We start from the raw sequence: 15026 nt of genomic DNA on the forward strand, positions 1-15026 counted from the left end.
CTGTAACTCCTCAGGGAAAGGTCCGATGGACCCCAAACTTGGCACACATGTTCTGGGTGGGTAGCTGCGTCGTCAGATATTTTTTGGTAAATTCGATTTACGAAACTTTGAAACGCTGTAACTCCTCAGGGAAAGGTCCGATGGACCCCAAACTTGACACATGTTCTGGGTGGGTAGTTGCGTCGTCAGATATTTTTTGGTAAATTCGATTTACGAAACTTTCAGGAAAAGGTCCGATGGACCCCAAACTTAGCACCTATCTTCTGGGTGGGTAACTGTCAGATCAGATATTTTTTTTTGAGAAACTTTGAAACGCTGTAACTCCTCAGGGAAAGGTCCGATGGACCCCAAACTTGGCACACATGTTCTGGGTGGGTAGGATGTCGTTAGTGACGTCACACTACTCACTCTCAGAGTGTGTAAATATACTTACACACCCTGATGATGTCGCTCTCTGAATCATCATCAGGTTCACAGAGCAGGACAAGAGACGCCCAACGCAGGGACAGAAGAATCACTTCAACTTGGTCGTCAGAACTGTGGCGGCCCAGACACCGGTCAAACTTTTAACTGCCACGATCTTTTTCCCTTTCGTTTCAGTGTTGAGAGCAGGACGAATGACTCTCCTTGCAGAGACCGTACGCGGTCTGCATTTTGTCCCTTTCGTTTCAGGATCTGAGAGAGCATGCATGGACGAGAGACACCCAACGCAGGGACAGAAGATCACTCAACACGAATAAGTAGATCAAGCAAAATGTGTTGTTGTCAAATATATCAAGTTACTACATTTTATAATTTACCTTTGTTAGAAAAATTATGTTTTTAGTTACAGGAAACGTCATTAAACTATTAAATTGAACGTGCACATTATTCAACAGAAAATATGTTAAACTGCTGGAAAATATTTTCTGTTGAATAATGTGCACGTTCAATTTGATAATTGAGAGCTGATGACCTCACTGTGAGACATCAACGATGCGGCTTTGATCCTATCAAACTGCTCACTCCAAAGAGAGCTGACGTCATTAGTGACGTCACACTACTCACTCTCAGAGTGTGTAAATATACTTACACACCCTGATGATGTCGCTCTCTGAACCATCATCAGGTTCACAGAGCAGGACGAGAGACGCCCAACGCAGGGACAGAAGAATCGCTTCAACTTGGACGTCAGAACTGTGGCGGCCCAGGCACCGGTTAAACTTTCAACTGCCACAATCTTTTTCCCTTTCGTTTCAGTGTTGAGAGCAGGACGAATGACTCTCCTTGCAGAGACCATACGCGGTCTGCAATGTATCCCTTTCATTTTAGGTTCTGAGAGAGCATGCATGGATGAGAGACGCCTAACGCAGGGACAGAAGATCACTCAACACGAATAAGTAGATCAAGCAAAATGTTTTTTTGTCAAATATATCAAGTTACTACATTTTATAATATACCTTTGTTAGAAAAATTATATTTTAGTTACAGGAAAAGTCAATGTTAAACTGCTGGAAAATATTTTCTGTTGAATAATGTGCACGTTCAATTTGATAATTGAGAGCTGATGACCTCACTGTGTGACATCAACGATGCGGCTTTGATCCCATCAAACTGCTCACTCCAAAGAGAGCTGACGTCATTAGTGACATCACACTACTCACTCTCAGAGTGTGTAATACTTACACACCCTGATGATGTCGCTCTCTGAACCATCATCAGGTTCACAGAGCAGGACGAGAGACGCCCAACGCAGGGACAGAAGAATGCCTGTGTGGAGGTGAACCAGCGAGGAAACACACCACAGCTTTACTGTGGCAGACTTTCTCTCACACTTTGTCTGAGTCAGCAAATAAAGAACCAAATTAAATTGCGTATCACAAATACAGCTGTCTGAGCAGATCTGAGATATTTTAAATAATTGTGCAAATGCTGAATTCTTCAATGGAAGTTTTGATTCTTGTTTGAGACAGGATTACTGTGCCAGTAAGTTTGCTGCAGTGGGCTTCCACGAGTCTCTGGCACATGCTGAGGAGGTTGAAGGAGTGAAGACTACCTTGTTTGCCCTTACATTGTAGACACAGGCATGTTTGAAGGCTGCAAGATACGGTATGTAAACACAACGTATACATATATATATATATATATATATGCACTACCGTTCAAAAGTTTGGGGTCACCCAGACAATTTTGTGTCTTCCATGAAAACTCACTTTTATTTATCAAATGAATTGAACATTTCATAGAACAGTCAAGACATTGACAAGGTTAGAAATAATGATTAATATTTGAAGTATTAATTTTGTTCTACAAATTTCAAGCTCAAAGGAAGGCCAGTTATAGCTTATATCACCAGAGAAGATAAGATATATACTTTATTAATCCCCAAGGGGAAATTAGTTCTCTGCATTTAACCCATCCTTAGTTATTAAGGAGCAGTGGGCTGCAGTGATGCGCCCAGGAAGCAACTGGGGGTTCAGTGCCTTGCTCAAGGACACTTCGACTTGCTACTAATGGGGAGAGCCGGGATCGAACCGACAACCTTGGGGTTGCAGGACGACCCCCTTACCCCACTGAGCTACAGCCGCCCCAAAACCACCAGCATAACTGTTTTCAGCTGTGCTAGCATAATTGCACAGGTTTTCTAATCAGATATTAGTCTTCTAAGGCGATTAGCAAACACAATGTACCATTAGAACACTGGAGTGATAGTTGATGGAAATGGGCCTCTATACACCTATGGAGATATTTCATTAGAAACCAGACACTTCCACCTTGAATATTAATTTACCACATTAACAATGTATCGTGTGTATTTTTGATTAATTTAATGTTATCTTCATTGAAAAAACAGTGCTTTTCTTTGAAAACTAAAGACATTTCTAAGTGACCCCAAACTTTTGAACGGTAGTGTATGTATATATATATACAGTCGTATGCAAAAGTTTGGGCACCCCTGATAATCTCCATTACTTTTATCTATAAATTGTTGGGCATTTGGATCAGGAACTTATTTGTCATATATATAATACTTCATGGACACAGTGATATTTTAGCAGTGAAATAAGGTTTATTTGATAAACAGAAAATATGCCATATGCATCATAAGAGAATTAGACAGGTGCATAAATTTGGGCACCCCAACAGAAAAATCACATTAATATTTAGTAGAGCCTCCTTTTGCAAAAATAACAGCCTCTAGACACTTCTTATAGCCTCTGATGAGTGTCTGAATTCTGGATGAAGGTATTTTGGACCATTCTTCCTTACAATACATCTCCAGTTCAGTAAGGTTTGATGGGTGCCTAGCGTGGACAGCCCGCTTCAAGTCACCCCATAGATTTTCAATTATATTCAAGTCTGGCGACTGGGATGGCCATTCCAGAACATTGTAGTTGTTCCTCTGCATAAATGCCTTAGTGGATTTGGAGCGATGTTTCAGGTCGTTGTCCTGCTGGAACACACAACTCCGCCGTAACTTCAGCTTTGTTACAGATTCTAGAACATTATTGTCAATAATTTTCTGGTACTGAGTTGAATCCATGCGACCCTCAACTTTAACTAGATTCCCAGTACCTGCACTAGCCACACAGCCCCACAGCATGATGGACCCCCCACCAAATGTTACTGTGGGCAGCAAGTGTTTTTCTAGGAATGCTGTGTTCTTTTGCCTCCATGCGTAAAGCCTCTTGTTGTGACCAAATAGCTCTAGCTTTGTCTCATCAGTCCACAGCACTTTGTTCCAAAATGAGCCTGGCTTGTTCAAATGTCGTTTTGCATACCTCAAGCGAGCCTGTTTGTGGCGTGTGTGCCGAAAAGGCTTCTTCCGCATCACTCTCCCATACAGCTGTTCTCTGTGCAATGTGCGCTGAATGGTGGAGCAATGCACAGTGACACCATCTGCAGCAAGATGACCTTGCAGGTCTTTGGAGGTGGTCTGAGGGTTGTCCTTGACCATTCTGACCATTCTTCGCCTTTGCCTCTCCGATATTTTTCTTGGCCTGCCACTTCTGGCCTTAACAAGAACTGTGCCTGTTGCCTTCCATTTCTTAATAACATTCTTCACAGTTGAAACTGATAGCTGAAACCTCCGGGATAACTTTTTGTAGTGTAGTGTATTTTGCATTACCGCCATTCGTATCGTTATGGGCCCAGAGGCTCGCAAGGTTTCTGTAGTGTGGAGTGAGGTCCTGTGTGAGTGGGGGCTATAAGCCCCCTCGAAACCATTGCCAACAGTTGCGGCCAGCCTATAGTTTCGAACATAAACGCCTCTTCTTTTCTCCTATATAAGCTGTAACAACATGTACAAACGTTGAACTTTCTCATCTGGACCCTGAAAGTTTCCGGTCGTTCTAATAGGCGTCTGTTTTGACTTGTATACTCTTGTAGAATAAACTTTGTATTCTTATCAAGTATTGAGTCGCTCGAAGCTTCTTTTCCATCATCATCTCACCACCACCTGCTGACCAGCAAGAAGACACTACAGTAGCCTTCCCCTAAACCATACTGCTGGACAATCTTTGTTTTTAGATCATTCGATAGCTGTTTTGATGCCCCCATTTTGCCACTGTTCAGAGGAGAATCAAAGAGAAGCACAACTTGCAATTGGCTACCTTAAATACCTTTTCTAATGATTGGATGCACCTTTCTATGGAATTGAAGGCTTAACGAGTTAATCAGACTAATTATGTGTTGCAGTTAATCAGCATTTAGTAGGTACAGGTATTCAAATCAACAAAATGATAAGGGTGCCCAAACTTTTGCACAGCCTATTTTTCACATTTGATTTAATTTCACACAACTAAATACTGCTACACTAAATATCTTTGTCTGGAAAACACCCCAGCACTCAGTGTCAACGAGAAAATGAATATTACACAACTGTGATCTTTTTTTGGTGAAGACAGAGTAAATTATCATGCAGCCTCAGAGGGGTGCCTAAACTTTTGCATACGACTGTATACTGTATATATATATTGTGCCAAATTCAATAACACCCTTTCATTGAATGCTATTTCCTAGAACGTGAATGTGGTGGTTTCAACACAGCTAACATACACGCCACATATCCAACATTTTGTTGTTGTGTTTGCTTTATAAACTCAATTATTCAAGACTTCCTGGCTTGCTTCTGTTCCTCTAGATTTAGGTTTACAATGTATTTTCTTGCAGTAATGGTTCTAACATTATTGAAGTTCATAATGCTAAACTGAATTTGTGTTGACTGCTGTACAGATTGCAGTAGAGGAACAAGGCTAAAAGGACTTGGTATTCTCGTGGTTGTAGCTACTCCTGTTTGGGTTTGCTGTCAAAATGTGAAACACCAACTCATAAATGACTTGCTGCTTGTCCTTTGTTGCCCCCACTAGGGAGGAAGTGGAAATGCTCCTACCTCCTCTGGAGCCCCAGTACTGTGTGGAGCAGGCCATGAACGCCATCCTGATAGACCAACCATTAGTGTGCATCCCCCGCCTCATATACCTGCCTTTCCTCTCCAGAGCGGAAGAGCAGAGCCACTCCTGCATGTCAACCAGAGACCGTCTGCAAGTCTTAGCAGCTGATGTTCAGTATTTTCTGTTCCTTTTCAGATTGTTGCCATGGGAATCTAACGTGGTCACGTACCGTTTCATGGGGTCCGACAAGTGCATGCTCCCTTTCATTGAGAGGAAGAAGAAACACATGGCTAATGGCCCTGTTAAGGTTGTATAGTTATACCCAAGTACAGTTAAGACAACCTTTGGGAGTCAACGCCTCCCAATTCAAATCAAATGTTCTTAACAAATTAAAATGTAAATCTGTCTGCTTGTGTGGACAGCAGTAGGCCAAACTGCCCAGCCAGGAGTCAACATTGAATGATCAGAATTGATGCAGCCGCCAAATGGATGTGATCAGTATCTGCTGGACGACCGCTCAGCCAAGAGGTCGTCAGCATGCGCAGACACATTTCATCAATGTTCAGATGAAGATTAAAATCTCCATTCATCCATTCTAATTGATTCAACAACACAATACTGTACAGTGAGTGACTGAATCCTGGATTAGCCAAAAGGGGAATAGGAGTGACTTTAATATCTGTAATTTAATAATGTACCAGAGTATTGTGCCGTCCTATGTTTACGTCAAATACAATGATTGAAACCACTATTCTAAACACAGTGTGCGATGAGAGCAAGTAGTTTGTGTGCTTGTGTTCTTTTACATTTCACAAGGCTTAACAATAAGCATAAAGAGTAATAACGTTGATGGAGGTAAAAATTTAAGGATGTTAGCAGTAAGTAAGGGGTGTTACAAGTGAGGCTAATATCAAAAGACAGCAAGGAAATGATAACAATTAATGACAGCGCAAAACTATTTTAAAACAAGGAAGCAACTCTGACTAATGATGAAGCATTTCCTTCAGCATGATGCAAGAGCGAACCTTTTAAAATGTCTCATCAGTCATTACATCCCATAATTATATAGGAAAGAATACCATCATAAGAATCAGAACTTGATGTACTTATGTCAGACTGGTGATGTGCCAATGTGTTACTCACTATGGTTTCTCTAATTATTTTGTAACCATTTTTTTGGGTCTGTTTTTGTGGTTCTTTACCCTTCCTTTTATTTCTCCTTTCCCTTTGTATTGAATCATTAAAGTCCTGTCTACTTAATTTGTAAAATAAAACTTATATAGAAAATAGAATAAAATACATACAAAATCACAAGTAAAAAAAAGAAATTATAACAAAGAATCAGAACTTAGATTTGATAGCAAGAATCACCATCACAATGGATCAAACTTAAATGATACACAGGCCTGCATTGCACCCGAGGGCTGAGCTCTAGTTGGCAAATATCTAAGATTTATATATATTAATAATATATTTCACAATATGGCAAATGCATGATAAAAAACATCTTAAATCAAATTGTTGTTCAATGCAATCAATTGTGTTCAACATTCATGCCACAACAAATAAAGGTTGATAAATGAGAATACATTATTCAACGCCTACGAGACAACTTCTCAGTTATTGGCAGATGAAGGAAAAGACAACCAACGTGTTTGCTTTGTGCACGTATGCACGGAAGTTTAATTACCACGGGGAGCAGAGAGAAGGGAGGTTGACATAAGGGAGGGAAGTGGAGTATCGGAAACTAATGCAACAGGGACGCGTCCCCGTTGACACACAGCAGAGACAACTTCACATGACATCATACGCTACATTTAGTCACAAGTGATTCGCAGCCCGACACGGAAATGTCAATAACCCTTCCCTTGTGGTTGTTGTTACAAAGCACTCTAGGAAAATCAACAGAGGTTCATTAGATGCACCGTAGATGAAGAAGAGGTCAGACCTTGACAACAGCTTGTTTAATGAACAGCGGGGGATGACATGTAAAAATACTTAAAAACAAGAATTAGAAGATCATACAGGAGGAAAAACAGTTCGAAGCAAAACAGAACAGAATTCACAGTTAATTGCTTCTTCTTTTCTCCACACGGTAACCCCCCCCCCCCCAACTCATTGACTAGGATGCAGCTACTTCTTCTACAAAGCAACACAAATAAATAATGTGTACAATTAAACAAAATCAAGCTGAGGAAGCTATTTGTTCCTATCAATCTTGTTTAACTGTGACCGTTTGGGAACGATGAATATGAAGAGTGATGGTTTAGAGTCTACACCGCCCGGAGCTTCCTGTAGCCTTCTAAAACTAATAACAGTGTCTGAGTTTTCTCTCGTGCTTTTACAGACCACCAACCGGGATCATCTAAACAGTGCCGTCCAGGGTCTGTGCCAGTGTGCTCGAGTTAGCTTGTTTGAGGCGCAGCTCACCCTCCATTTCCTGTTTGCCACATCTGTAGAAAATAAGACACATGCAGTGTCACTGTTAACAGATAAGCAGTCCCAAAATATTCCCTTCATGGATGTGCACCAGTGTCAATTCCTCTCCATGTATCCAATTTAATTTATAAATTCCAATGCATTTATATGTGTGCTGAAGTAAATGATCTGATAAAACTCTCCTGTTCACACGACAAACAACCAGACAAAGAACAAAGATGCAAAAGAACAACTCCATCCCTCGATCAGGGGCTTTAAACTGTAACTGACTTAAGGGCGGAGCCTTTTCTTTTAATGAGCCGACACTACAACCGGAATTATCCAACAAAGCTTTCGTTTTATATTCAGAAAATGAGTAAATCATCTCCCAAGGTTTCCTGGGAAACATGCAGCACTTGGACAATTAGTAGAGCACGAACAACACCTCCATGTTCTGCTGATTGAAGTGTTTACATGAGGCGATTCCTCATGATGGGGATTAGCAGAAGGAAAGGCTTCTTGTCAACACAGCGAGAGACGGTGCTGGTCACAGCTTACCGAGACACTGGTCCATTTCCTGTCCTCTCACTTGACTGTTGATCCAACTCTGACAGCAGCTTCAATATATTCAATGCGGCCTGACGAGTGAAGAACAGCACAAGTTAGTTACTGCAGTGGCCGGAAGACGGATTACAAGAAACACTTTACTCGAACGGCTGTGACTTTAAACGTTTATTTATGTATTATAAGCTGCTTAGCGCCAGGAAGTTAAACATGTCATAATTTCCTCTCTAGCATCTATTTTATATTGTGAAGACATCGAAATCTTATATACTCAAGTTTGGCTAAAAAACTGATTTTACAAGTTTACATATGAAAACATCTTGATAATATCATTGTTTTACCTTAGCTCTCAATAGTAAATTTAACAGAATAGAAATTTAACGCATCGTAATGCAACTCTGTTTTAGGCCACCAGAACATTAACCCGCTCTACCTCGGCCTCCTTCGACTATTTTTAGCAATCAAGTAATTTAAGTTTCTTGAGGAATTGATTCAGCCCTCGTAGGTTGTGTGTTGTCTTATATGCCAGTGCAAAGAATACATTTCCATTTTTTTTTATCAATTGGATAATAAAGTAGTCTGCACAATGTGTATTTTTGCAGAAAGTGGATCATATGCCACAGTTTTAAATACTTTTGGTTTTCATCAAACAATGCCTGAATCTTCCTGAGGCAACCACGTACTCTCATATTTACAATTGTGTCTATAAAGTCGTCCCCTCTTTGATAGCTAATAGAGTTCCCACACAATATTATTCTTTGCAGGTTGTTAATGTAAAATAGTATTAAACCGGAACAATACATTTGATCGATTTTGTAAACTCACCATATCATGACAGGATTCTACATCTTTCCCGATCCCGTGACTGATGAGCGGTGAATAGGAGGAGCAGTTAATGAGTGATACAAACTCATTTTTATTGTTTTTGGGAAAATCTTTGTATTCCACCTGCAATTAAATACAAAATTGTCAATGAATATTTACCTTTTTTTAGTCTAAATCAATGACATGCATGTGGCAGTGGGGTTAAGCGCAGATGCAGAGTGGATTGAGCAGGAGGGGTTCAGGGAAAAGTGCAGAGACGAGGTCTAATCGGCATCAGCTGATCAATCAATTTAATTACAGCTGGGGCTGATTAATCATCAGTTGATGATCAATCAGCCCCAGCTGTAAATAATCTGTCTGTGTGTTTGTTCCCATCTCTTCCCGATAAAGAGCGGTCGGAAACCAAGACGTGGGAGAGGGAGCTTGAGCGTGAGGTCTCACCCGACCGCCAGGGATATAACACTATGTGAAATAAAAGGTTTTGTTAAAACATAACAATCTGTGTTGCTGCCTCCATATTCAGTCCGTTACTCACGGGATACATGCACAAAAAGGGCCTTATTGAAGTCACCAAAGAACATGCGATCCGTTACCTGCAGGCTTTGCACCGATGCAAGAAAGCCGAGCTGTTCTGAAGGCCTGGTGAGGGGTCCGTGGGGAAGGTGGTTCAGATTATTCTTGTTCTTTAGGATAGTCTCAGCAGTTAGTGACGTCCCTGTGTAGAGCAGCTCGTTGGCAATCATGGCAGTGATTGTGGCATTGCCTGGGTTGGGTACAGCTCGACTGTAGTCCTTCGCCTGGGATGTGTGGAAGGCCCCGAGTGCTTGAGCCACTTCAGGGACCATGGGCAGGATACCTGCAGGCAGCTGCTGGCGACTGATGTAAGGCAGGCGGAAGTCCTCCTCCTTGGAACCTTCAAATAAAAAGCACACTTGTAAAAGGAGCATAAGCACAACAGAAATTGTAATTTGAGTTCAGTAGCTCTACGATCACTTACTCAATGCCACCTCCTCGATAGAGCCAGGCTCAAAAAAGGTCACTTTGCGCCCATCACCAGGTTTTTTCACTGGGGTCTAAATATTACAAAACCGTTATAGAAGGAATGAATCACATATATCAAATATTTCTTGTCGGATATGTTTTACTAGACATGCTTGACGAATGGGGTAGCCGTACCTTTTCATCTGTTTTAAGTGCCGGTTTCGGAGGCTGAGGCTGAGGCACTTTATATCCCAAGAGCTCCAGCATCTTCTCTGCTGCGTTCCTCTTGGCCACTTTCTTACTCGGTCCCATTCCTTCGGCAGTCTGGTCGCACACTGTCACCTGTACCACGGGAAATCGAGCGATCACAGAGGAGAGATCAGAATGGGTGAGAAATCAACAAGGAAAGGCAAAGTCAAACATGAACGGATGTGTTCACGGCCTGCCTTCCTTGCTGCTGAATCACCTGCATGACGAACTCCCTGCGACGAGGTAGACCTCTCTCTGTCACCATGCTGTACTCTGGCTCCTTCTCCTTCTTGGCCTGCTGGATCTGAGCCAGGCGGCTGATGGGATTCATTCCCTGGCCATATTCTGGGCTAGTCTGCAGCTGTTGGTGTAACAAATGAATCATTACTTGATGAAGAGTCTTTAGGTCTGTACTGATTACACTTGTTGCAGCTCACGGGTTACCTTAATGATGGATTTTGTTTTCTTTTTGATGCGTGGCAGTGTCTTTTCCACACTGGGTATATGGGGTAGCCTCCTCAACTCGTCCAGCACTGCAGCTGCTGCTAGCTTCTTGGCAATTTTTTTACTCTTTCCTTCGCCCTCTCCAGGAAACTCCCCAACTGTAACGCGCACTACAAAACTCTTCATATGGGGAGGGCCTTCTTCTTTTAAAACCTGGAAACCAACAGTAACAAATCATGATACAGCGGAGCATTTGGGCCCTATTAATAAACTGGCCTAAGTCATACCATTTTTTACTACATATCACTGAATACGTAAGTATTGCAATAAACATTGACAAAAGTAAATACATAAATCACCTCAAAGTTGACCGGTAAATTGCGTTTCAGTGCAATTTCAAACACTTGACTAATTTCTGATTTGTTGAGGTTCTCCTCCTCGGGCTCTCCGTTCATCTGTCAACGGGAGAACAATATTAAAGAACAAAATGCCTGAATAAAATTACACAATGGCTTTCTAGCATTATTTCATGCCGAGTGTGCACTTTTCTCACCACTGGCAACTGTTGCAATATTGGCTCCTTATGAAGCACTTTTAGGGCCTTGGACGCAGCTTCGTGTTTGGCCAACTGCCGCGTGCGTCCCTTCCCTGTAAACTGCTGGCCTCCGATGGAAAGCTCCATATGGTATATCATTGGCCCCACAGGAGGAAATGGGTAATAGTACCTGGATAATTTTTTACAAAAATCAAATACAACCGTTTCCATTCAAAAATCAAACCGTTACAAAATAATCTATAATCAGAATAGAAATGGAAGAATGTCCTCTTTTCTAAAGAAACTCACTGTTGCATAGAGCGCTGGTAAGGTCCTGGAGCCCGGACGTTGTAATTGAAGTTTGGTGGTCTCATCCCCGGATATGCGTCGATGGGTTTATACATAGGCTTTTTACCAAGCTTCATACATAGTGCATTTAACTCCATGGTGTGTGTCATGCCATCTGCTGTAAGGTCAGCACAAAGAAAACCAACAAACGAAAGACAAAAAACAATACGTGAGAAAACTCTTTTCGGCAAAGTGGTAACTAAAATTAGAAAGAGACTGCAACAGGGCCGGTGGGATGAGCCCACCTGGGTGCTTGCCTGTGTTGCGGGGCGTTCTCACGGTGGGTTTGGGAAGTGTCGTCTCAGTAAGGGCAGAATCAGCTGCAGAATGCTGGGCTTTCTTGATGCTTGTCCCTTCTGCCTCCCAGTGCTGATCTCCCAGTGTGAGCCTAACTGAGAAAATCTGACAGACACAGGAGACAGGAAATACAATAGATTGGCCTTCACTGTGGCAAGAACTTGTGACACAACAGCATTGTTTCTCTGTAAAAATGACTAGTACCTTGGAGTGAGCTGGTCCTTGCTCACACAGCAGCTTATACTCCGGTTGAATCTTGTTGAAACGGGCTAACTCATTCACCAAACACATGGGGGTCTTCTCTTTAGGGTTTGCCATGTTAGATACTGTGACAAAGCCAAAATAAGATCAAAAATACTCACATCTAAGCAAACAGACATGATCATGAATACAAAAATGAAGATTTGCTTGTCGTCCCAAGTCTGACAAATACACAAAGACTCTTAAAAAGATGCACAGAGCTTCATGAACCTTTTGAAAAAAGAAGCATACGATCCTAGATATTTGAAATACAATGACTGTGGCATACTAAGAGCCGTCCAAATGTTAGTGGCTTGACAAAAGTTACTTTACTGTGGCGCCAATGAGGACTGTTCAGCAAACAAATGCATAAAACAAACCTATGGTGGTATTATAGGGAGTGGCTGAGCCTGCAGGGAGAGCCGAGCTCCTGATGGGCTGGCTGGCGCTCTCCGAGGGGAGAGTGCCTGATGAACAGGGGATGCTGTAGCAAGACTGTGGCTGCCCCAGCTGCAGTGGGCCACAGGCAGCAGGCATGGGGCTAGCCGGACACTGAAACTGGAGCTGGAGCTGGGACATCTTCGTTGGTATAGATTAGTCTATCTTAGGCAGAGGTCAAGATGAGAGCTTTGTAGTGCAGCAATGGTGAATGGCGAGGTGGGAGGAACTGTTGACTGAGGACGTCTGGATGTAAGCTCTGCCTGGAAAGTCAAGATATAAGATTAGTAACTGAGATGCGCCTATTTCTACACATGAAAAAAATATCCATCATGTTCTATTCATTTGAAAAAAATGCACTGTCCCAGACACTCAAGCCTCCAGCAAGTTGCCTGACAAACATAAATAACCACATTCACATCTATTGAGAATGTAGTTTCTAAAGTGAACTGAACTTGGATGTGTCTGGATTGTGGGAGAGAATCACCGAGGAGATGGAAACAGCATGCAACATATTCAGAGACAGGCCAGACGGCTTGTTGTTGTGAAGGAACACCGCTAACCAGTTTCTCAGGTAGCTTTTGCACCCTCAAATTGAACATTACACCTTGAAAGATATGTTTTGCACCTTTATTCATTACGATTGTTAATCTGAAAATAGGCCCATATGAATTTTGACATGTGCTAAGAATATGTCTATCATCGAAGAATATGTTACAGTAATCCAGATAGACAACAGTAAACAGCTCAATGCAGTCCAGAACAAGGTGTAGCAGTTCTCTCATCATATGACGAAAAGTAGAAGGAGCCACCCAATGAACATTGAAATGAATGTGTGTTGTGCTCTGGTTTCTGCACTATTGACATTAATCAGAACGTGTCTATCCTTTTAGATTTCTTTAACATATTCAGATATTTCATCGGTGTCAATAGTGAGAGAATATATGATGTATATAATGAGTTCATATTGTGTTCCACTGTGACTTTTGAATAATACTTAGCTTACAAGTTAAAAATAATATAACAGCAGTGCAAGACAATGTGACAGCTAGCTGCCCTTTACGAATGTGTATTGACTTAGTTATTAACAATATGCAGGTCTTATAATACTATACATTCATTCATGCATCATAGGTATGGATCTGTGTGCAGGGTCCCGACACAGGACGATGCCCCTCCAACATTAGAGAGGCGTCTTCATCCATAGCCAACAACAACCAAACGATGTAATAGTGCGACGTGTTGACAACAACACCAACACGCTCACCCCACCACTGTGAGCCTCCGCTGTCTCCACAACATGCTCCACTACGTTCCCCTGTCAACACACACTGTGTGATTGTGTGCTCATCACAGGTGCGCGGTTGGGAGGTGTCTGTCACAGTCTGGGTGTTGTGGGGCCCTAGACTCTTTAGCTCACTGAGATTTAATTAAAATGCCAATTTACTGATTTTAACACGTACCTCGTGCTACGAAATATTCCCATTGTAAAAAAACGTCCATATTAGTTTAAAGTCACCTTCAACATGCCATTGTATTTAAAGATTAACCAGCAAGCTAGCTATCGCTACTACAAAGTGGAGCTTCGTTTTTCTCTCATCTTTGGGCTCGAGTGGTCCTCAATGAGTTGACCGTGTGTGTGAACGAGTCTCTACAGCAGGCTTTAGTGAGGAGCACATCAACACGCGCTAAATGAAAGTATTTCGGCCGACAGAAAGCTTTGCAGGCTTCCCCAGAGGACCACGTTAGCCAACTAGCTCACTGGGTGGACATGATGAGACACCCTCCACACTCAACGTTAGCTACATGGTTGCAGCAATGGTGTCCTCGGGAAGAAGCTCTCGCTCCCCGTTAGCAGCAGCACTTGACACAACTTCATTTAGTCTCGTAATATTTCCCAGTGTCTGGGAAGAGCCGGCGAAATGTCTCGCTAGCTAACGTTAGCCCACCCCGACAAGTCGCTGCCAAAGAGTAAACCTCACCTCGTCGTTCCTTTTGTTCAGCTTTTAAAGTTACTCCATACTACACGTTGGTTCACTATCGTTTGCTTTCGCTAACCTTCAGTTTGAAGAGTCAGTCTGTGTGATTTATATATCGAAACGCGGGCGGTGAGGAGGTGGACATTGGGAGAGCAGGGCAAACACTAAAGAGAATGGCTGTCTTGGGTCTCTCTTCGGGAAGTGACATCAACAGAGAGGAAGTACTTCCAAAATAATGCCGGATTAACTGGTGAAGAGATATACCGGTTTTCATATGATTACAAGTGCACACACACACACACACACACACACACACACACAGTGGGAACAAACAGT

The 15026-nt window shown here is 42.2% G+C and overlaps 1 protein-coding gene across 5 annotated transcripts; it reads right to left on the reverse strand.

The window, feature by feature from the left end:
- Positions 1–7026: 7026 nt before the first annotated feature.
- On the reverse strand, positions 7027–14867 carry stau1 (staufen double-stranded RNA binding protein 1). 5 transcript variants are annotated; one of them, XM_056438144.1, is made up of 15 exons: positions 14694–14866; positions 12654–12974; positions 12238–12359; positions 11994–12138; positions 11698–11851; positions 11407–11578; positions 11213–11308; positions 10854–11066; positions 10627–10770; positions 10356–10502; positions 10177–10252; positions 9773–10092; positions 9180–9302; positions 8349–8428; positions 7027–7825 (listed from the first exon to the last, which is right to left on the reverse strand). In XM_056438144.1, the coding sequence occupies exons 2-15, from the start codon at positions 12850–12852 to the stop codon at positions 7738–7740; spliced, it is 2079 nt and encodes a 692-aa protein (XP_056294119.1). In that variant the 5' UTR covers positions 12853–12974; positions 14694–14866; the 3' UTR covers positions 7027–7737. The 5 variants fall into 5 exon arrangements, with proteins under 5 accessions (XP_056294119.1, XP_056294118.1, XP_056294117.1 ...); XM_056438143.1 differs by having other exon boundaries at positions 11698–11854; XM_056438142.1 differs by having other exon boundaries at positions 11982–12138.
- Positions 14868–15026: the final 159 nt, after the last annotated feature.

The sequence above is a fragment of the Pseudoliparis swirei genome, chromosome 18 (assembly GCF_029220125.1).
Source record: "Pseudoliparis swirei isolate HS2019 ecotype Mariana Trench chromosome 18, NWPU_hadal_v1, whole genome shotgun sequence".
NCBI lineage: Eukaryota > Metazoa > Chordata > Actinopteri > Perciformes > Liparidae > Pseudoliparis > Pseudoliparis swirei.

Excerpts from the sequence above, each read along its gene's own strand:
- stau1 (XM_056438140.1), bottom strand. The coding sequence starts at position 12,852 with ATGTCCCAGCTCCAGCTCCAGTTTCAGTGTCCGGCTAGCCCCATGCCT. Across the intron at positions 11,309-11,406 it reads TATTGCAACAGTTGCCAGTG|ATGAACGGAGAGCCCGAGGA; the intron begins GTGAGAAAAGTG and ends TCCCGTTGACAG. Across the intron at positions 8,429-9,179 it reads TAGAATCCTGTCATGATATG|GCCGCATTGAATATATTGAA; the intron begins GTGAGTTTACAA and ends TTCACTCGTCAG.